General features: G+C 37.0%; 1 protein-coding gene across 4 annotated transcripts in view; it reads right to left on the bottom strand.

Moving 5' to 3' along the window:
* syk (spleen tyrosine kinase) overlaps positions 1-24,254 on the bottom strand; it is a 29,169-nt gene extending 4,915 nt beyond the window's left edge. Inside the window, exons 1-10 of one of the 4 annotated variants that reach the window (XM_079448516.1) lie at positions 24,239-24,254; positions 23,591-23,664; positions 20,144-20,612; positions 19,852-20,012; positions 18,779-18,926; positions 17,803-17,886; positions 16,905-16,973; positions 3,698-3,746; positions 1,585-1,744; positions 975-1,184 (exon numbers count right to left, since the gene is read on the bottom strand). In XM_079448516.1, the coding sequence (XP_079304642.1) occupies positions 975-1,184; positions 1,585-1,744; positions 3,698-3,746; positions 16,905-16,973; positions 17,803-17,886; positions 18,779-18,926; positions 19,852-20,012; positions 20,144-20,539 (1,277 nt within the window). In that variant the 5' untranslated portion in view covers positions 20,540-20,612; positions 23,591-23,664; positions 24,239-24,254. Of the gene's footprint in view, positions 1-974; positions 1,185-1,584; positions 1,745-3,697; positions 3,747-16,904; positions 16,974-17,802; positions 17,887-18,778; positions 18,927-19,851; positions 20,013-20,143; positions 23,538-23,557; positions 23,749-24,238 lie in introns of those variants that run through there. The other 3 variants (XM_079448514.1, XM_079448517.1, XM_079448515.1) reach the window with 3 other exon arrangements.
* Between the last annotated feature and the right edge of the window lie 223 nt (positions 24,255-24,477).

Here is a 24,477-nt window from a genome sequence, read left to right as displayed (position 1 = left end):
ACTGTAATATGCATCCTAATGCGCTCATGTATGCTTGCCTTAAATCCATGGAATGCGCATCTGCACAATTACGTGGATTGTAGCGCTTGTCATTGACAAGTTATAACATTACACACAACGTGAGCGCATAACTAGTATGTTGTGACAGATTTTTCAGCCTAAGGAGGAATGATTTGAGACCTTTAAAAATTAACGAACCGCAGTGTTCCCCCCTGTTCATTAGCAAAACAAACAGCTTGCCGCAGCTAAACATATTAACGCAAATATTGTTCAGGAAATATAATTAAGCTTTACCATTGCCATGGCAGGTGTGTTGTTGACACGCCTGACGGAAAGGGTTGGGGTGCGCTGTAGATCATTATCATTTAAAGAAACATGCACCAAAACGGGTTGCTGTGAACATACAGTAGTGGTTTTTGACAAGGCAAAAAGGTTTTTGTTTACATAACCATTGAGTGTTTTTAAACAAAATATGTATTTCATGAAACTTTATTTCTCCAGAGAAGTGTTCTTTTAAAGCAATTTCTTGTTAAATAACCTAGTTACCAGCTTATAATTTATTTTCAACATAGACATAAATTAAGTCATTAGAGTTAAAATAACTTAAATTCTTGAAACTTATTCAGTTAAGTGCTTTGCTTCTGTTATTGATTTCACATAAAAAAATTTAATGAATTTATTAGATTAAGGTTTACATAATAATGCTACTGAACAGCTGTCTCTACACTAGTTATTATAAACCAGATAAATAGCAGCCAAAAATACTTAATTTGCATTGTTTACATTGGACTACATATTTAAGTTAAAGGATTTAAAAAAAAATTGCCTAAAAAATAACAAACCGATGAAAACCGTGTCCTTAAACCTTTATAACCCTTTAAGTATTCATGTACAGGAAGCTGTACATTATTGTAAATATATTTTGTAAAGCATCAGCTGTGACTGTTCATAATGTTATTGCCGCTGTGACTCACTTGTTCTTCTGTAAGAACTTGTGCAGTGGACCCAGCTCAGCAAGCTCCATGACAAGCATGAGGTTTTCAGCTTCGCAGATGCCAATCATGCGTACGATGTAGGGATTATCCAGCTGCTGCATGACATTTGCCTCTCGCAGCATCTCCTCCTTCACTGCTGTGTTATTATCTTCATTCTTCAGAATTTTCACAGCCACATCCTTTTGTGTCCTGAAAAACAGATGCAACCATTGGTACGTTGCTGTGCCATTGCAGCAGTCATTATGATGGCTATAGATTTTCACATGCTTTGGATCTCAGTGTGGAACTGAATTTGCAATTTCACAATCTAAAGCTGCATTTACATTTACATTTATGTATTTGGCAAAAGCTTTTATCCAAAGCGACTTACATTGCAATTATCCTATACATTTATATATAGGTATCTGCAATCACAAACTGTCTCAAACCACAATAATGACTTTAATCTTTATTAAATGCCCAGCATACACTGACAAGACCGTGAGATTATATCGATTAAAGTTGTTATTTTGTGATTATCTCTGGTGTGAAATAGTTCTTAAACATGTAAAATTCATTAAAATGTTTTAGGTAAGCTTGGTTGACTGACTTCTTCATTTGGTAGATGCCTTTTAAGACAGTTCCAAAATTGCCTGAGCCCAACTCTCCATCCTCAAGTGTCAGATCACTCCGGTTTACTGTAGTTGACCGCAGCTCTTCAGGGTCTGCATATGGACTCTCATACACCTGTGTGTCCATTGGCATAGCCTCTGTAGATACATGACATTACTCAGTTTAAAAAGAAAAAATATTAGGCTAAATCAAAGTTGGGTAATAACAGTCGAAGGTTCAGACACAATAACTGCCTGTGAAAACCCAAAAAGTGATTTTTGACGATTTACTGTTTTCTGCATAAAATGTACATATTGGGAAAATATGACACATGTTGACAGAGAAACCGAATCTTGAAACACTTTAATTCTGAAATTAATGACTGAAGCAATCTTTAATGTTTTTGTTCTTATAATACAGGGGTTCTCAACATTTCTTATTCCAAGGCCCTCAATTGAATACAACAATATTCATAGGCAGTCCCCCCAAACACAAAAAGATTCTACCCAATAAAATAGTTTATAGCTTGATATTAAAGTGGCTCAAATGTGCGGAAGAGTCGTATACCACGTGTGGCCTGTGACAGTGAACCGTTGAGATTCTTCATTCTACATCAGTAGCGCATAATAAACATAACAGATAACATTGCAGATGATTTAATACGAAACAAAAATAACAAACAGACCCAAATAGAGCAAAACTGTCGTTTTGTTATTTCTCATGGAAACTCCCGTAACACGAACCGGATTGAAGATCCCCGAACGCGACAGCGGGTCTCAAATGCTGAAAGTTACAGTCATATAATGGAATACACCATACAACTATATACAGTATCAATAAACTATACACAAAGCCTTGCCATCATGTCCCGGAAAAAAGTCCATACATTTTAATAAAATCACAGGCTTCACTTATTCTGTGCGAGTGCGTCACAAGAAATACAGATTTGGGAAGGAAATTTCAAAATCACACGGGATCGATAGATCATAATAATCCTGTGCAAAAAGGGCTTACATTTATTATAATGAACATCATAAAGAGAGAAAGAACAACCGATGAAACGGTGTACCCGTCTGTAACACAAGTGCGCTAATATTTTTGTGTTCTCTATTGAAATATTAAAATTTTATACCTGTTCTGTTCAGAAGAATTAAATCCATGTCTGGCAATGTAAATTCTGGATTTTGCACGAGTAAACTCTCATAAGTTTGTATTTCTTGGTTTTCACAACTGCTGAATCCCCAGATGTCAGCACATGCTGCTTGGCGTTTAACAGTAAAATAACTAAACGACGCCATAAATAATACTTAAAAATGTCTGTGTACAATGCTACCACTGTCACCGGCAGCATCCACACGAGGGCTAGCAGCCTGATCCTCTTCGTTCTGTTCACGAATGTGACGAAGTGACGCATAGACGAAAGACACCAGATAAGGATTTCCGGAAAAAGTCGACCCGACAGGGAAAATTACAAACCATAATTACAAGCTTTCCGTGGTGAATCCAGCAAGGGCAGTGACACAGTTTTAAACACCGTTCTCTCACGTACTTCATTTTTACTCAAAATAACTTACCACTTTAAAATGTTTACTCATAATAAAATGCCAAAATAATAGGAAATATCTGGGTTTTTAGTTTTTTTTCAGTTCATTTTATTGTATTGTTTTCTCTAGACTCATTAAGTCTATTTTAACGTATGAATTCCATTGGAAGTCAGCTGGGGCCCCCTTGTGGGCCACAGCCCCCGTGTTGAGAACCACTGTAAATATGATAATTCAACACTGATGCTTTAATAAAATAAACAACAATGAAAAATATTTTAAATAAATGGCTTTAATAATGTATATTGTCTATTAAGTGCGTAGCGTGGCTGCTAGAGAATAAAAAAGGGTCTGCAAAGTTACACTCCAAAGGGAGATATACTTTTTTAACAGAAAACATTTCTTCCAGAATATAAAAAAATATTGTATACTGTATATATAATAAGTATATTTTAAATATTTAATTTCATTGTTTTAGGTCTTTGTATTAAACTCGTATACATATACTAAGATTATGTAGTGCACTTTAAGTGTTGTAAATTGTAATGTAGTGTAGTACAGTAAACTTACCTGTATGAAAGATATTCCCGTCAATATTATAAGGATTTTGAAGAATACCCTGCAAGCACACACACTTATATTTGTGAAAATACACAGTGACATATAAAAGGCAAATGCAGACAGAACACAGGCATAATGTTATCTGAAATGCCTGAAGGACAGGATCGAATCACACTGTTTCCTGTGTTCTTCATGGCACCTTGATTTAGTTATTAATGATATCTACAGCTATTTAAAGGGTAATTCAATTGTAATTCATATATATATATAGTATAATTACACTGTGATCAGTGTCCATGAAGAACAGGAGTATTTTCTTCAAAAACGTAATATAAAAAAAGAAAACTATTTTGCACACAGGACTGATTGAAGTAGTTTATAATATTACAATGAAGTGATTGGAAAGGAAAATGAAAAATATGGATATACAATCGGGGGAAAGTCTCCTTAAAAAGCATATAGACAATAGCATCACAAACTACATACAGCTGTTCTACAAAAGCCAAATGTTAGATCTTTTAAATTCTTACAGTGCTGTCTAACTATCTTTATATGTTGTATTTTGCCAGGGACATTGGGGCAGGGCTAACAGTTGACATGAGTTATAGTCTTTATTTTATGGGTGGGGGACATTATAAAATGGATATTTTTCACCCTCATAGAACCACAAAAAGCCTGGACATTGAAAAACTATTACCTGATGAAAAACTTGTTTATTCCAAATATGAAAAAATTGTTACCAGGTTGTTTTATCCAGTGCAGGGGGTGTGGATGGGGGGTTAGGGCACTTGAGCCCCTGCCCTTTTTATAAATAATCGGAAGTGCCCCTCTCAGACAAATGAAAATATCGAGGATCACCAGCTGAAGTGCCCATGAGCTCCACCAGAGGGCGCTCCTTACTACTCTGCCATTCCATCACAGAATTACAATTCCCATAAACCCTTGCCGGGACTCATTGTTGTGTTATAATTTTCACCTGTTTCTCATTAGCTTGTCTGTGTATATAAGGTCTGTGCTTGAGTTGTTGTTTGCAGGTCGTTGTTCCTGTGTGTTCCTGGTTTCACTCTTATTTACGATGTGTGGATTATGTTCCCTATTCCCCTATGTGGATTGTTCTGTGCATGATAGTGATGGCGACGTGAAGCTTTGTGAACCACGAAGCTTTCAAAATATGATTCAGAGAAAGGTTCATTACTCAAAACCTTGCAAATCAGGGCTCGACTTGGATTTCTACTGGTGAAAGTGAGGAATTAGATGTTTCGAAAAACATACCAACATTCACAACATACCAACGCAAAAATGAATGATATGAATCAATGATTATGAAAAATTAAGACCTGTTCCAATTCTTTTCAGCACTTTTTATGAGAGAGTCTACCTTTGTCTAGCTGTATAATAAGCCATATACAGTATATAAGTTCCAAAATATAGTGATTTAAGTAAAACATTTTATGATTCACATAAAAAGGCAAATACAATAACAACCTAATTGGGAGAAATAAAAGGGTTCCCACATCTCTGAACGCTTTTCCCTCTCTTTGCAACAGGTTCTATGAGTCCCAAATTCTTGCAACAATAAACTCCTACAGTAGGCTATAATCAAGCAATTAAATTCAATGTAAAGCAATACAGTAGGCTACACCTCAACAACCCGCGCCCTGTGCTGCGCTTTTAAAAACCTCTGAATCTGAGTACGAAGCAGTCACCTGGTTAAGTGCGAAATTAAGCTTTCGGATGTCACGGTGTTATTAGAAAATTTCCATTACAACCGCCCACGTGATTTTTCGAGAAAGATTAAGCCTTGATACAAAGCTTCTCTGAAAATCCAAGCCCGTAGGCAGGGGGACCCCCCCTCACTTCCAAAGGTCCAGAATTTAAGTCAGGTTTTTTTTTTCATTTACATTAAATCATTTGGCAGACGCTTTTATCCAAAGCGACTTACATATTTTCATGTGATTATTGTCATCATTGTTTTAATCAATGCTTGTGACAAATTTCTGGGTTGCTGTTTCAAAATTAATATTATTATTGCAGGACGCGTGTGTGTGCGTGCGCAGACAGAGAGAGTTCTCGCAATACACTTTTCAAAGCATGGTGAAGAAGCATCGCCTCTGAATGATGCGGGGGGAGGGGTTATATATATATGTTAAGGCAATGCAAAGATGCGACGACCTACTTGCGGCGCGATTTGCGCGAATGACGCGAATTGAGCATTCGCGTGATTCGCGCGAGTTGAAAAATCTGAGCTTTGGCGAAAATTCGCGCAGCGTTAACCAATCAGGAGCTTGCTCTAGTAGGGATATTGTCAAATATTGGCTTTCAGACCCAAATTTCTCTAAGTTACTCACATAGCCTAATTATTTGTTAAATTCATAACGTACCATTGCGATAGTACTGACACGCGAACCATCGGAAAATTTCAAAGAGACGACAAAATGGCCAAGTGGTTGGGAAAGAGAAAGGTTAATTAATATGCATAAGAAATTATGTTTTGAATTTGAGTATCACCAAACTATTAACTATTAATAAACTATTATACCATTAGGAGGCATAATAAATACATTTCAAATCATAATTAAATCTCCACAATAATTCAATCATGACAGACCCACGTGTTTTATGTGGAGAGAAACATATTATTGTCAATCAGGACATAATATGCGTTCTCTCCTGTCTCGTCATTTGGCCCCGCCCCTCTCATTTCTAGTATAGCTTTCCTCCTGTGTCTCATTACCCACACCTGCCCATCGTTATCTCCTTTGTTCGTCTCCCTATTTAATTCCCTTGTATTCTCTGTCCTGTGCTTGTTTGTTTCTCGTACATCGTGGTAACTGTTTGCTCTGTGTAACTGCTCTATTGAGGATTTGTCCCTACGCTGTGTCCCAGCGTTAGCACCCTGTTCTGCAGCGCCGCCGCCGCTCCCACCAGGCGAATCACGCACTGTGCGTAGGGCACCAAGTGCTGAGGGGGCACCAAAAATAGCCTGATGAAATTTTTTTATTTTTAATCTAATATTATTTCATTAGGCTATAGAAAAATAATTAGGCAGACATATTTTAGCCATGTATATGTAAAAGAAAATGGCAGAACAATCCCATATCACCCCATCCACACCACCACCCACCCATGTACGGTCCACGCGGCAGTGCCGGTTGATCGTGCGTGCTCCTGACCCCTCTCATTTACTCATTTCTAGTATAGCTTTCCACCTGTGTCTCAATACCCACACCTGCCCATTGTTATCTCCTTTGTTCGTCTCCCTATTTAATTCCCTTGTATTCTCTGTCCTGTGCTCGTTTGTTTCTCGTACCTTCTCGTACATCATGGTAAGTGTTTGCTCTGTGTAACTGCTCTATTGAGGATTTGTCCCTACGCTGTGTCCCAGCGTTAGCACCCTGTTCTGTTACGCTCCTGTTCTGTTACCCTCCGTGAGTTTTTCGTTCCTGTTTTTTGCTGTCTTTGTTATCCCCTGGATTTTTTCACCCTCGTGGGTTTTCTGTTTTACTTTATTAAAATCTGTGTTGCCCCTTATTGCTGCCTGTGCTTGGGTTCTTCTCTCACCTACCTGTTTCGTGACAAATTCATGTACCTTCGGCCCATGTAATTTTCTGTTACAAACCGACCCGGCCCCCCATTAAAGACAGGGAGAATTATGTGGCCCTTGCAGAAAAAAGTTTGGGGACCCCTGGTCTACAATATAATAGCCATATAAATGTAGCGTATTAATAATAATAAAACATAGCAGAGAAGCATTGACAGAGAGTCAAGAAATGATGATGAGAAGAATTATTATTAATATTTCATTAAAGTTCATTAAATCTATTCTGTTGTTAGTGTGGTCTTTAAACTTATGAACTGTGTATGGACTGACAAAAGTGTTACATGAGGAAGCAATTTGACAACAATGCAATAAATATTGCTAATCCAGCAGAAATTAGTGCATAAAAGGTCACCAAAATGAAGTATTTGAACCTCATAATTAAATACAAAAGGAGAAAACTGCAAAAAGGTCCACTTTTAAAAAAAAAGAACCTCCCCTTTCAACTGGCTGGCTACGGACCTGCAATCGCTTCTTTTTCTTTAACACATGCATGGGAGCTTTGGTGGCACGCTTTCTGCACCGGTTCTTGAACGAGCCTGTTTATATGTGTGAGGAAAATGGCGGCATGGTAAATGGCCGATTTTCCAAAAGCTGGTAGTGAGCGAGCTTTGTAGGCATTCTTAACCAGAGAGTAGCAGTGATCCAGCATTTAAGGCCCTCTTGCTGGACCGGAGACATTCGGCATGACCAACCTGAGAATGGCTTTGTTTAAATCCCCCACGATAATGAAAGCTTGCATTTTGAGCTTGCATTTGGATTCTTGCTCCTCCTTGTCCTGTCTCACACGTGACAATTGTTGTCAGTAAAAAAAACGCATTTGGCTTGGAAAGTGAATGTGTTATTACTGAACGCAGACAATTATTTTATTGCAGTTTAAGTATTATTTTATTTCGAAAGTCCATTGCTCACTGGCTCTGAAATACACAGATAAACCATGGGTCACAGAAGGGGTGGGATGTTGATTGCTACTGGCTTGGGATGTTTTTCACTCGTGGTTGCGCTAGGGGTGGGATAAGGGTGCTGAAGCCCCGAACGTTTTCAGTGAAACCCTGAATGTTTTATTACATATGGGCCCTTTATATTTTGCATCTTTTACATGTCCACCCATGGACCAATGTTAGTGGTTTGAATTTAAAGTTTAAAATCTTTTAAAGTTTAAAATCCACGCCACTCCCAGAAGCTTCTGTTGTGTAGTGAGTAAGACGTGTGATTAGTAGTACTGACTCTAAATAAGATTGGAAGATCGAAACCACCTTTTGCCGAACTACATTCACATCATATATCGGATCATACAGGCAGTTTCAATAAAAAAAATTGAAAATATTTGAAAATGGCTAACAGGTGTTTATAATGAAGTATATGGTGAGGTTAAAGGTAGTAGAGAGGTCTTATTAGTTGTCATCTACGGAATTTTATTACTTTAATACATATGGGGCAGTTTTGCAGACAGAGATTATTTTAAACCAGGACTAGGCCTTGGTTAGATTAGGATATTTAAATAGTTTTTTAAAAACATACCTTACAAAAAAACATTACTGGTGGGCATCTTGAGACAAAACAAGAGCACTGATATATTTTATGATAAGTCAGTGCAAGTGGTTTTCTGTCATGATTCTGCCACATCATGTCATGTTTCTCTTGGTTTAGTGGCAGGATCAGTCTCATGTTTTTTGTGGAGAGAGGAATTTATGGCCCTTATGGCCTTCCATACACTCTCTCCGGTCTCGTCTCTGTTCCCACCCTCCAGTCTCCTTGTTATTGATTCATGCCCCTCACATGTTCCCCTCTCGATTTGGTCCCATATTTAATGCCCTTGTGTCTTCTGTCTCGTGCCAGTCCATGTCCGGCCGGCTATCCAGTCTGTGTCTGCCTATGTTTGGACTTCCCCCCTGTGTGGACTCTTGTGTTTTTTTTTATTATCATGTTGCCTTGTTTTTGTCAGTGTTACAGACTGTCTTGTCTTGTTTATGCCTTGAGGAGCATCAGGTTGCTGCTCGTCATGCTTCTGTCTTCTGTCATGATTCTGCCGCATCGTGTCATGTTTCTCTTGGTTTAGTGGCAGGATCATGACAGAGTCTCATGTTTTGTGTGGAGAGAGGCATTTATGGCCTTCCATACACACTCTCCGGTCTCGTCTCTGTTCCCGCCCTCTGTTCCCCTTTTGATTTGGTCCCTTATTTAATGCCCTTGTTTCTTCTGTCTTGTGCTGGTACATTGTGATTTGTTTGGTGAGTTTGTGTGCCTTGTCAGTTTACTCATGTGTAGTTCATGTCAAAAGATAATTTAAGTCTTGTTTAAGTGTAGTTAGTTTCAGTCCTGTCTTGTTATTATATTCCCCTGTTTTGTTACCCCTCGTGGGTGTTTGTTTTGTAGTTTAGTAAAGTCTTCTGTTAACCCCTTACCCGCTGTCTGCACCTGGGTCCTCTGTCCGTGTCTCACCACCCATCATGACAGTTTTCGATTTAGACACCTCTTACATTTAACTTAGTCTGGGACTTGGTTTAAAGCCTGTCTGGGAAACCTGCCCATTATCATTTAGACACTGTTATTATTATTGTATAATTATACAACATTTCTTGTTTAACCTTGCTGTGTTGAAACGGAATGAAGTTTAATTTATATGAGCTCGTCAATATCAATCTTATTGAGGTGGCCAAACAAATGAAAGAAGACGGGATTTGCTACGGCCAGAAGCTGAGGTTTAACTGATGAAAGTACAAACAAACTGATGAAAGTACAAACAAAGCAGCTGATATAACCATAGCAACAGCAAAAACCGATTGGAATAACTAGTAACAAAATTCCAAAACATTTCAAAAACCATGTTTGTTATCTGACAAGAAATATACTCTAGTTTTGTTGCAATCTCAAACAACAACCATACAAGGACAGAATTCAGTTTCTAAAAATTAAAGATTTTAAGAGGAGAATGACATAACCATTGCTCATAACCATTGCTCACTAAAAGATCCAGGCATCTTGCATACTCGCAAACAAGAACATAGCCAAGGTAGAAAGCCAGAAGTCTCTGACATCCCAGTTTTGAATGCTCTTCTCTCGTTGCGTCAGATGACTTGTGTATTGTTATAAATCAGGGGTTAAATAGACTATTGTCAATTGGATTATAATTTAATCGACCAAGGAAACTGTACGGTTCCCTTTTCTTACTATTTCTTGGTTGCAAGAGTATATCAAGAGAAGCATTGGTAATAAATATGCACAAAAAGTTGTATCAAGAAAAATAGGAAAAGACTTTAGAAAGTTTTCGCATCCCTAGGACAGGGACAATAGGTAGTATTTTTTAGTGACAGGTGGCATGGTAACGGAAACATATTAAATATTAAAATGGATAATTAAACCCTGTAGGGCAATTATGATTGTAAGCAATATTTTTTTCTGATACTACTGAGGCTTAGTGGAATTTGTTTTGTATTCTGAAAGTGTGTTGTTCTACCACCTGTCCAAAGCAGAAAGGGAGTGGGTGAATTGTCTGACATAAATGTCTTCTCAAGGACACCAAAAAGATTGCTACCGTGAGTTTTACTGTAAAACTACATACGTTTAATGTGTAGTGAGAAGAGAGTTCCAGGACTGGAAAAAAATGTACCCTTGGTATGCGCTTAACATGGCAAATATACTACTGATGTGATAAAAGTAGTTAAATTTGATGAGGTATTCTATTTTATAGACGAAAACATTGATGGATCAAATGGAGAAGAATGCTCAGATGCCCCAAGCTCAAGCAGCTTGCCCGCGTTCAAAACGCGGCAGCTAGAGTTCTCACACAATCAAAAAAGTATGAGTATAAAATTATCTGACTGACTACCTCTAAGGCCCTACACGGTTTGTCTCCACAGTACCCGAGTGATCTTATACTACTATACAGTCCCTCACGTTCACTACGCTCCTAGGACTCTGGACAGATGGTAATACCTACAGTTTCAGAATCAAGTGCCTACCTAGTGCCCTGGCTTACTGCTTAACTCAATGTTCTCATTATTACATCACTATTGGCTAATGCTTCAGAAGTGTTTGAGGAAACGTTTGCACTTCAGTCGGATTGGGGGCTGTGGAGAAGCGGATTCAGGATTTACTTGAGAAGCAGACACGGTTATTCTCTGCACAGAGCCCAGGCTTCGAGAACACGATAAGCCCAAATTAACTTCACTCCTGCACCGGCACACCGGTGGCGAAAGGCGCTAGCCAGGACCGGTGCGATGACTCAACTGCCACCACCAGTTTTCGGATCAGGAACCGCTTTGCTGCCCTCTGTGAGACAGAATGCTTCGCTGTGGTCATCGGAGAGTCAATCGTCCGGCGCGTACACGCTTTCTCCACTAAAAGTAAGGTGCGCACTCATTGTTTTCCTGGCGCTCATGTTCTTGATGTCTCTGTGCAGGTACCTCCGATCTTGAAGGACTTCAGGAGTCTGATCAAGACAGTACACAACGCATCACCCGCGGCGAGGATCATAGTATCAGGGCTGCTTCCTACCTACCGACCAGGGAATGAAAAGTTCAGTAAACTATTTTTGCTTAATCAATGGTTGATGTCATGGTGTCTTGTCTCATTGTTCCAAGGTTACCAGAGCGGGCAGGACGCAGTCCAAGGTTACCGGAGCGGGCAGGGCGCAATCCATTCCCAGACCTAACAAATGCTGGACGAAGGACGTGGCGACTCTAATAATCTAATAGCGACTGAAGTTTTGTAATGATAATTTTAAATCAAACTTTGTTTTTTATTTTGCCTTGTTGTGCAAGCACTGTCGATCTAAACCTACAACTTGCTTATTAGACCCCATACCAACTAAACTATTAAAAGAGTTACTACTCGTTGCAATTGAGCCCATTTATAAGATTATCAATTCGTCAATTAATCTAGGCCATGCCAGAAAGCCTCTTATCAAGAAACCAAACTAGTCTCCACTCAGTAGGGCTCTTTCTTACAAAATAATGACATACACGAGAAAGTCAGTCAGGCTTTAGACCGCATCATAGTACTAAAACTGCGCTCGTTAAAATGACAAATGACCTGCTTTTAGCATCAGATAAAGATAACATCTCACTCCTCGTCCTGCTTGACCTTAGTGCTGTGTTCGATACTGTAGACTTCTAGATCGCTTGCATGATTATACCGGTTTTGAGGGACAGGCGTAGTGGTTCATATCTTACTTATCAGACAGACATCAATTTGTCTATTTAAATGGAGAATCATCAAATATTACAGAAGTAAATTATGGATTACCTCAGGGATCGGTTCTAGGACCCTTGCTATTCTCCATATACATGCTGCCCCTTGGAAACATTAAATTAGCTTCCACTGCTATGCAGATGATACTCAGCTATATATCTCAAGACCAGATGATTCCTCCCAGCTAACCAAATTGGCAGAGTACATAGAATATATAAAACATTGGATGACTTGTAATTTCCTTCTTTAAATGTTAATAAAACAGAAATATTACCTATCGGACCAAAGACACGTTAAACAAATATTTCGGATTATAACCTGCAAGTTGAAGGATGTACTGTTACTCCAACAAATACAGTAAAAGATCTAGGCATTATATTATACAGCAACCTGTGATTTCGGCAACAACAGCCTTTTTCCACATTAGAAATGTTGCCAAATTACGAAATATTCTATGTGCTGCTGAAGCAGAGAAGCTTATTCATGCATTTGTGACCTCAAGACTTGACTACTGTAATGCACTACTTAGTGGTTGTCCTGAATCATCATCAATAAATAAACTACAGTTAGTTCAGAATGCAGCTGCCAGAGTTCTAACCAGGTCCAGAAAATATGATCACATAACCCCAATGTTATCAACCCTTCACTGGCTACCCATTAAGTATTGTATTGACTTTAAAGTTATTTTAATCACTTATAAAGCCTTAAACGGTTTAGCCCCTACGTATATAACAGAACTTCTACCACACTACAACCCATCAAACTCTCTAAGATCTAAAAACTCTAAGAACTAAGATCTAAAAAAAGGACTTTTGATAACACATAGAATAACTAAATCCACCAAAGGTGGTCAAGCTTTCTCATACGTAGCACCTAAACTCTGAAATTGCCTTCCCGACACTATTCGAGGATCAGACACATTCGCCCAATTTAAATCTAGATTAAAGACGCATCTTTTCAGCCAAGCATTTACTTAATGCAAAATATGCAAAATAAACCACCGGGAGATTGCATTTATTAGATATTATTAACTAGAATAATGTTTGTTATATAATCACCATGTACTGTGTTTTACCTTTACTGTGTTTTTCGGTTTTTCTTATTTGCCCATGTAAAGCTGCTTTGGAACGATGCACATTGTTAATTGTGCATTTTATTTGTATTTACTAAAATGGTTTTCTTCTATGAAATAAAGGTGCAAAACAATCACTCTCCAAAAGAAAATGGCTGAAAATCATGTTTTTATTTTGAGTTGCAAGAATTGAGATGCATTCTACTCTATTATTAAAAACCACCTGAGAAAGTATTTTCTGTGATGTCTGATAGGGGTGGGCGATATATATTGTCTGCGATAATTGTTGTGTTAACGATGTGCAAATTCTCATTATCGAGTATTTTAATTACTCCGAAAAAACACTCCAAAACACGCATTAAAACTCCACACATTCAGAGGCTGCAGCAGGTCGTCACGTGATTGCTGTTGTATGCATACACGTCGTCATCTCTCTCACAGGTTAGCGCGTGGCCGCACGCATGTTCAACACCGTTTAACGAATGTGGTTATGCTAAACATTTGACAGAAAGAGACAACATGCAGACACCCAGAGCCTCGCAATCTACTTCAGATGACTTAGTTGCTAAACGTGGCTCAAACTCACTTGCATCGAAGTGGTTCGGTTTTGAGAAAACTGATGTTGCGCAAAAGACGGCACTCTGCAAAGTGTGTAGGAAACATGTTGCTGTTAAAAGCAGCTCGACGACCAACCATAGTAAGGAATACCAAGAGTATGAAAAGTTCAGAGACTCCGCTGCCCGAGAAAAGCCGACATCGGCTTAGGTACCTGCTGCACAACATACGCAGCAAACTTTAGCGGAGCCGCTAAAGCGGAAATGTGCCTTACGATAAGAAAAGCAACAGTGCCAAGACATTACAAATGCTATCACCAAGTTTAAACAAATGCTAAAACAATCACCAAGCAAAATAAATGCTGCCGATTCAGTAGGTAGGGAAAGTGCCAAGTCGAAATTATTTCAGCTCAACTGCCCCCCCCAACTTCTATCATATATTATAATTTCATCTTGCTTGTATTCTGTACAATTTACAGTACAGCAGAGGTGTACAACTGAATGTTTACTCAGAGTTCGATGTTCGTACACTAATTCAATTAGCATTTTGTATGTCTTTGAATTGTTTTTACTTGAATACTTACATGTTAAAGAAAATAAATAAGCACTGTTTTCATTCAACATGGTGCCCATTATTATCATCAGTGAGTAAGTAACTCAGACTTTTAAAAACACATTTTTAATGGATATCGTCTAATTATCGTTATCGTTAAAATCGCCAAAAATATCTAGATATAACATTTTGTCCATATCGCCCACCCCAATGTCTGATTATTATGTGCTAGGTTAAGCCTGTAGGCTTAAGGTGGAGAAACACTTTTTCAACCCTTACCCTTGACGCATGTGGCAGTGCATCCAGGTGATCAGTAACTACAATACCAGCAACCCAGCAACACCCTGAATGACACAGATCTCTCCTTCCTTAAGAACTTTTTGTTTGCTTTGACAGAGACAACAAGGATAAGGACATCAAGAACTTATTCTCTGCAGACCACCAACCCCTCAAACTTACCCCCACACGTCTACAATGAACTGAGCTGGATCAGCGTACGTAAGGCTGTTGGCCCAGACTGCATCCCTACACACACAGCAGCTTGCAAGAGTCTTTACGGACATTTTCAACTTGTGCCTTGCATTTTACAATATGACAACAGCCCTGTAGCACTCACACCTATTGTCACGTTGTACTCACACATTTGCACATATGCTGTTTGTTAATTTCAGCTCTGCCTTCTACACTGTCATTCCCTACAAGTTAACAACTTAATTTAGAGATCATGACATCAATATATCTTGCTGCAACTTTCTGACCAACAGACCCCAGCATCATAGGTCAAACCTCACCTGGTACACCAACATCACACTCAACACCAGTGTACCACAGGGCTGTGAGCTGAGCCCATTCCTCTACTCCATCTTCACCCAAGACTGCAGGCCTGTGTATGGATCCATCTCCATCATCAAGTTTGCAGACAACACCACTGTGTTCCCTATCCTCTAAGGATTCCTGCTATCCTGCCCATAGACTTCTCTACTCTCTACCCTCCGAAAGGCAATTCATTGGTCTCCGTGCCAGAACCAGCAGACTCAGGGACAGCTTTGTCCCCACAGCTGTCTCCTTACCAAACTCTGTGCCCTGTTAAACCCCCCTGCCCCTCTCACACATGAAACACTCCTCACCCCTTCTCATGGTAAACAGTATTCACTTCTACTAGCAATTTCACTACACACTCACATACTGTATATTTTAAGCTTCAGCCTATAAACAATGTGCACATCCCATTTGTATTGTATGCACATGGCTCTTAATATTCTGTATATATTTTCAATGCACATCTGTATATTGTCAATAGTGCTCTGTATATTATGTCCATAATCTACGAGAGTGATATGCTTTTGTGGCAAGCAGGGCGGGACAAGAGCTGTGGGGGAGCGGTGCGGGCACTGGTCTCGCATCTCTCACAGTGGAGCTCCGGAAGCATAAGAGAGGAGCGAAAACAGGGACCAGGCCTCGCTCCTCTCTTATGCTTCCGGAGCTCCTCTGTGAGAGTGCGAGACCGGTGCCTGCGCTGTTCCCCCACGGCTCTCATCCTGCCCTTCTTGCCAAACATTTATTCAACAGTTCAACGGCACAAGTGTGTATAATTCAGAAACAACATTGGAGTGTCTTTAAAAACCTCCAGATTTTAAAGTAACTGAGGAACTTTCTTCCGGCACGAATTCCAGTCCAGCATAACACAGTCGTGCATATTGGTATATTGGAAATAATACAAAAATGTCACACACCACAGTGGTTACTGAGAGTGATATGTTTTACCTGTTTTTGGCGGGTGTTATAATCAAGCCCTATGTGCTTGTATTTGTGTGCTTTAGGGAACAGGCTAGTTTCTCAGTGACCAAATGTCCAATAACAGACTTGTTTAGTTTCTATGGCAGTGCTTTTCTGTATTTTTCAAACACCTGCAGTACTATAGAAACGCATTAGGCACAATAGATGAGGCATATTTTAGGAAGATGGATTCGTAATTATTGAAGGAAGCTTGGCAGAATCAAGAGTCAACCAAACAACAACCAACATACAACTCTGTTGTACACAATAAGAAATTAATAAAGAATGTTTGCAGTCATTATTTGTAAAGAGTAAATGTTGTTGGTGGTAATTTGATGTGATGTACAATGAATGGAGGAAGAAAGGGTGTAGGCATCCCATAGGCAAAATTAAAAGCGAAAATCACACGCAAGCAAGGCGGGTGTCCTACCACTGCCAGTAGGGTAAACAGGAGAGGAGCGTTAGTGCACCTTTTTTTGCCCAGGTTTGGGGAAGGAGTATGATTTGATTCTGGAGAGAATTCCACCTGAGGCACCTCGCTAGAAACCACAATTTTAAAGAGCATAAGGTTATTCTCCTGGATCCTACACTATTTAATGTCAATGTTTAATCCTATAGATACATAACCCATTAGTATTGTTTTATGCATCACAGCAGCAACTGGTATAGACACAAATGTTAAATTAAATGAATAAAAATTGTTCTATTGTTTTCTCAGCAATACATAGCTCAGAAATTTACTAAATTAATTTACATTTACCAACATTTATTTTGGACCATATTCAGTGGCCCACATGTTAATAATAATTAGGAATAATACAGTCTAGGTCAGTAGTCACTGGGTTTGTTTCAAGACCAAGATTTTACATATCAAGTAACATAAAGCATAATCAAGAATTTGTTAATCATACAAAAGTAAACTAAAGTTAATCAACATTAATATAATATTATTATGATCACAAACTAAATATATCCAACATTTACATAATTACATAATTATTTATTTAACATTCTTAAACAGTGCCAGCATGCATGGGTTGCCTGATTCAAAACGAAAATGCCTGACAGCATGTATATTGTCTGAAATACGTCTGACATTCCTGTAACAAATTTACATAAAAGCATGTGCACACACCACTTGTTAAAATAGACTCTTAATTGTACAGAATTATTATACATTCATAATCCATGCCCACTGTATAATATTTTCTCAATATTGTATTCTGTATTTATTCTAACTGTATATCCTGCCCTTGCTAATTGCACTTCTGGTTAGACCTAAACTACATTTCGTTACACTGTACTTGTATACGTGTAATGACAATAAAGTTGAATCTAATCTAATCTAATAACTTTAAAAGTACTTACCTCTGACGGATTTGATGGTCTTGGGCAAGACTCGGTAAGTACTCTGAGCAGTCCGTCAGGCTTGTAAGAATAGTGCTCTACTAGCTTTTGTAGAAAACACACAACACATTTAAGTCTTATTCTGGTCATAACTGCCTATTTGTATTGTTTGTATTGTTTACTTGTTTATGTAATGTGGTTAAGTTTGTACTGTATATTTATATGTATCTAGCAAGAACAAACAGACTAAGAAAATGAAAGCAGCACTTTGTTGCACAAATAGTCAATAATTTCTACCTAACAATAAAGTAATGTTTTTATTTATTTATATACAGCTAAAATCTTATATATTAATTGAATAGCTGTGTGTCTTTATAAAACATTACATCTACAAACAACCCCCCACCAGTCAATTAACCAAAGCTTGTTTACACCAATAACATCATATTACTTCAAATACTAAAATATAATCGAAAGACCTACAAAAGGCTTCATAGGCACATAATCAAAATTTTGGGGCATAACCTATGTCAATTAACAGGGCTAACAAATGGCTTTGCTCTTTGAATATTAAGAGTATTATGCTGTAATCACTCATATCCAAACAGAAAATCTAAGTATGAAACTTTTTCTTAGTTTTTTCACATTTAAGGAAATGATCTGTCAGCAAAAGACATTTGGATGTTTTACATTATGTCATTTACATTTTATATTTTTAAAATACACTTTTATCCAAAGCGACTTACAGCAAATTACAAGAAAACCACAAGCATTTCGTCTACATAGGGCAAAATCTCTGGCACTTCTCGTGTCCAGTATTCAAAGTTCCGGGAATAACGTTAAGATAATATAAGCAAGCATATAGAGAAAAGTAGATAAAGACTTGAGAAAATATAGAGAAGAGTGGATAAAGAATAGAGAAAAGAGAAAAGGCAACGTTTTTTAGTTGTAAGAAAGGTTTAAGAACTCAATCCTTTTTTAGGATAAAATAAATTACCTGCCAAAGTGTGTCAAACTTCTTTCCATCAGGAATGGAGAGTTTTCCGGCTTTGTCTTTATCAATACGATAGTGCATGACTTGAGTACTATGTAGGAGACACAGTGCATAAGACACCAATCTGCCATTGGTTTCCCTCTCTCTTATTCTGTCAGGAGAAATGCAATAAATTTTTCACAGATAAATGGCACAGAATAATTCACAACATTTTACATTTTGAGAAGGTTCTATAATACTCTGACAGATCGTAACTAAAGGGGATGCAGAAAAATTATGCATTTGAACAAGAACTGTAAGCACGCAAGCAAAAAGGGAAAATGTATGTTGGTATAAACTGCCAAAATATGCATTTAGCAGATGTTTTCCCATTGCTTCTTACTACGTCTTATGTGGCTATAAGTTTATGTAAATTGTTATGGAGTCAAAACATATTAGGAAATGATTTGTAGGAAAATTCTAATTTAGTATGTTAGTAGAAGAGTCATTGGCACAATTTTGTCAAAAGTCAAAAGAATGAAGCAAATTTTGTCTTTTCTTTTTCCATTTTCTGTAGACTTTCTGTAAGAAGTGCTATACTTAAATGCTATACTTAAAGCAATTGCACTACCCCCACTCAGCCCTGCTCTTGTTTTCCGCCTCGACACTGCGTGTCTGGTCACTTCAGGAAGTCCTCTGAAACAGTGCCACAGCGGAAACCACACTTCGCCTTTCTTTAGTGTGTTTCTTTCACTTTAGAGTAGTTGTACTGGAGTCACATGCAATGTTTGTTTAAAGTAAATTATATGTTTAATCTTCTCCTTATCTAGTTATTTCAAATTAAATTAATAATAGGTTAAATGTAGAGTACATGCACACAGTCATAACTATGTACAATTAGTTCAATTAAAACTAGAATCAAATGAAGATACAATTAAATGTAATTTAATGCAAAAATTAAACAATTGTTTATTTGGGAAAGATTTTATATTATTTTATTAAGATTTAATTGTATTAAGACTCTTTAGCTTCTATCATGCAAATGTATCATAGCACCTACTTTCTGTGTCTTTCATGCTCTTACAGAGGATACTTACAAAAATCTTCCATTGGTGCGTGGGCTCCTGAGCAAACGCATCTCTGAGTCCTCACGATCGATTTTGCCATGGAACCATGGCATCTTTTCATGCGCTGTTGTTGCAATGAGTTTCTCCAGCTGAGGCCTTTGGCTAATGATAGCCTGCTCGAGGGCAGAGCCCTGCAACACAATTAAAAATCTAGGCATTGGCTCTCCAAGAGCAGGACTGAAGACACTTGCTTTAACCTGTTACATAGCTTTAACTTGTGTGCAATAAAACTCCTATTGGATGGTCTAAAACTAGCACCAACCTGCAGACTCCATGTTTGTTTGACATACTCCCTTATGAGTTGCTCTTTCAGGTCTTCAAATGGTCCAACTTTAGGTTCGATGCCTCGTGGCCGGTTAAAGGGCTTCCTGAGCAAGCAGATGAGCCCATCTGACTCCTGTGAGTGATAGTCAATCACATCTGTTGGGGTTCTGTGTGATTTGCCCCCTGCAATGGCATATGTGTCATTGAGATCTCTCTCTATAGTGTAGTGGTAGAACTGACGGCCATAGGACACTGACAGCGCGTAGCCACCAAGATAACTACGGCTCTGACGTAACAAGTAAAGGCCATCTCCCCCATGTCTCAGGTGTTCCTCAGCTTCCTCTCGAGTGATGTTGCCAAAGAAATACGGCAGAGTCTGCACCTTGTCTGCCATGTGTGGGTGAATAAAACTTATTCTGATTCTGATATCTGTTCAACCCTCAGTAGAAGCGCAGACACTCACTAACCTGAAAAAGATTTTTCATATCATCACAATTATTATGTTTATATTATTAGAATTGGTATATTTACTAATTGATATTAACATTAATTTACAGGTATCCATTAATTTATACTGTTCAGGAGCATTTAATACCAGTTTCTCAGTACACTTTGCATGAGAGTTAAGAGTAAATGCGAGTGTTCTATCTGAAAAAAGTTCATATTATTTTATTAATTAAAGTAAATATTAATTATTAATCGATTGTTTGAGTCATTGCCTAAAATGTTTGAGTATAAGAAGTTCTTGGTTTGAGTAAACAGGTTTTATTAGTCAACACTTTTTTTGTTGACTTATGTGTTTATGTTTAATATGTTTAGTTAAAATAAAAATGCATCTTTGTCAACTTTAGTCTTTAACACATTAATGAAACACCTAGACTTCTGCAACCCACAGTGAAGAAGAAGAGAACGATCTCAGTACTATTGCATTACCACAGTTATTGCTTAGTACTAACGCACATTACAGTCTACACCGAGCCTCCCACAGCCAAAGAACATGCACCACTCCTCTGAAAATGGTAACCCCATACTCAAAAATATGTAAAACTCTTCTGAATCTCCAGGAAAACGAACATTTAACACTGACAAGTCTTTATCTTTATTGATAAAGAAATTATTTAAACAAATACATTTACAAAAATAATTATAATACTCAACTCAAAAGGAAGAGTTGAGTTCTGTTAGGATGTGTCACTGGAATTAGAAGTTTACCTTATTTAAACTATTTAATAACTAAAGTGAATAGTCAGTGATTGGTCAGAAGTTTGACATTCTAACTCATTGTTTTTATTGCTATTTTTGTATATTATAAAAAAATGTTCATTACAATAAATATATTTAAAATAAATGTATTTTGTGTTCAGATAATGACAAAATAAAAAATGATTCAGTTTACTTAATTTAAAAGTTTACTTAATAGCTTTTAAACATTTTAACCTGTTTGGCTACTTTTCTTTCCCAACCTAATCATTAGAATAAAAAAATATTATACGTTTAATAATAATTTGTGTATTCCGTGTACATGCTGCAGCAACTACTTCTACTGGCTCTGACTATTTTGCTTATATCTATATTCAAAATAGTCAAAGCCAGTAGATGGTACGAGTAATTTCAGTCAAGAGCATGCACCACTGAACCACAGTAGATGGTACCAGGAATACCAGTCAAGAGCATGCACCACTGAGATATGAATACATGCAAAAGAGGAAGATGTCAAATATTTTGCAATTACATTCAGATATTTTTTTAAACTTAAATCCACTCCCATGTTGTGTTCTTTGGCACTTTCGTGCATGTAGATTCAACATGTCTGGACTTTTAGGGTCATTTTAGGGTACAACTGTCACACCCCTGGATACACTCTCAAAATGACGTGTTAACTTCAAGTTCAAGCCAGCGCTGTCAAATTCAACGAAGGAAAAAACTCAACCATTAAATTTATGCTTGATTGTTTTCAACCCAAAATGCTGGGCTGTTTTAACCCATTTTTGGTGTCTGGGTTAATTGACCTCAAATGCTTGGTTGTTCACTTTTTTGACCCAAGCCAGCATCTTTTTTAGTGTGTACAACAACATTTATTATACGAAATGTCTAGATTATCACTTTTATCTTATAAAATGAGCAATTAAAAACAAGTAATAATTTGAATATACTTTTCAGAAGCAATCTTGACATTATTTTTTGGCCTTTAGTTTACCTGTTGTGTAGTAGTTAATTTTAAAAAGACCACAATCTGACTTCTGATCACATGGCTAAACATCCTAGATACTTAGTTTATACATGCTCATGGTATCCAGACAAAGAACCTGTAGAAAAACTGTATACTGTGTGTAACAATTTAACCACTTTGTACAACACGTTTTGCTTAAAAATGTTGACAAATTAATTTGTATGTTTGTTTCTTCATTAATCAGCAGTTAAAATGGCAGATTATGCTTTAGATGAACTCAAATTAGCATTCAACTATCTACCCAAATTAAAATATATCTTTATGCAGGAAAGAGAGACAAATAAAAGTAAATGTATGATTTATAAAAAAAGAGATTTGACCATAAAGGTTTCTGTAATAAGTACCAGAAGTACCAGAAGCCATTTTGATTTAGCAAGAAACATTAATCCCAACAGCCAAATTTATTATTTGTAATCCAAATGTTGTTGCAGGATTCTATATGAGAAATAATTAAATGAATGAAATTAATTTTTATGAAATTGGTGGATCAGAGTTTTTACTATTTATAGGCCATAAGACACAATGTCATAATATTATTCGGTAGATAAAAAAAGATAAAGTGCTGCTAAATAACTGTGGACTATAAATTGGACTACACCATGACATACATTTGTAATACACATTTTAAGATATATGTTTATATATGTTTAACTCAATGATTTAAATAAATGTTTTTGCAAACATCTATTTTTATTTATGTAATTAATTAATTTATAAGGTATACCATCAAAAGGATGTTCAAATTTTCTACCAGCTTTGCAACATTTACTTCAAAGTGACAAAATAACAATCAAGAAACATCAGATAATGCCACAACAAAGTGCTAGTAGAAAGTTATACAGATATTTAAACGTATTTCACTGTAACCAACCTAATGTAAAAGACCATTTACATGATTTAAACAATTATCTTTGAAAATAATATTAGCTGCAATTTTGTAGATTAACATTTATGTATTTGTTGTTAGAATTGTATAAATTAGACATATGAAATGTTTGAAGACATATGTGGTACAAAATGTAAATGTAAAGTTTTCCAGTCCAATAGAAACGCAAATTCACCTTTCATTCGCTGAATTAAATTATCTCAAAGTGCAATAGTCATAAAGGGTTTAAATTGATATTGATTAAAACATAGCCTCTTTTAAATATATGAAATGTATAGAAGTAGATATATTCTTACCTTACGAAATGGTAAAACTCAACAACTACATACCATGTTCAAATGCTGTCTAGCTGAACAGGATGTGGTATGGCCAAAAAACTTAGTGGATAGTTCAAAGAAAGCTGCTGGGAACACAAGTTGTAAAAGTCAGTTTTGAGTGCAGAAACTGTGTTGCATGCTGTTATGCTATAACGCAGAGCACATTAGACTGTTTTTCTATCATTGCCATGACGAGCCTTAAAAGTATATGGAACTATTTTTGAGCTTCCTCATTTTAAGAAACGTCAACCTACTTCCTTCACTACTTTTTTCTGTCCTATCTTTGACTTCCCTTTGACACCAAAAACACATAATGATGTATATACATGTAAATAATGCTAAAAACCTAATGTTCAATATTGCAGTAATATTTCAAAATGCACAAACAGAATTCACAATGTACATAAATACAATATGATATAATATGCAGTAACAAAGTCTAGAAACAAGTGCTAGTGGTCACATTTGAATAAGATATATTAGTTTTCCTTTAATCAGTAAACATTCACATAGATAACTGCATTAAAAGTCGAAATATTCTACACAAAATAGATAAAAAATGTAGTCACAACAGCATGAATGACTTAATTTGTGCATATAAAAACATTTAAAATATTGCATGAATGACAGTTTCAAATAACATAGACATTTAATAATTACATATTACGTTGTATGAGCTTTCCATCCATAGATAATATGAACAACAATTGTTTTCTACAGTTCAGTGAGCTGAACCCAGATGCAATGTGCAGTCACTATGCAAATAATGTTTCCTCCTTTCTTTACTTCTGCATTCTACCTTATATTTTTATTGTGTTTACTTGACAAACTGTCTGTCAAAGAAAAGTGTGCTTTTCTGTCTTATTGTGACATTATGCATTGAACATTAATAGGGGCTG

The sequence above is a fragment of the Barbatula barbatula genome, assembly GCF_947034865.1.
Source record: "Barbatula barbatula genome assembly, chromosome: 24".
NCBI classification, from domain to species: Eukaryota; Metazoa; Chordata; class Actinopteri; order Cypriniformes; family Nemacheilidae; genus Barbatula; species Barbatula barbatula.
Note: the sequence above shows the minus strand (reverse complement) of the source record. Positions and strands in the feature narration are given on the sequence as shown.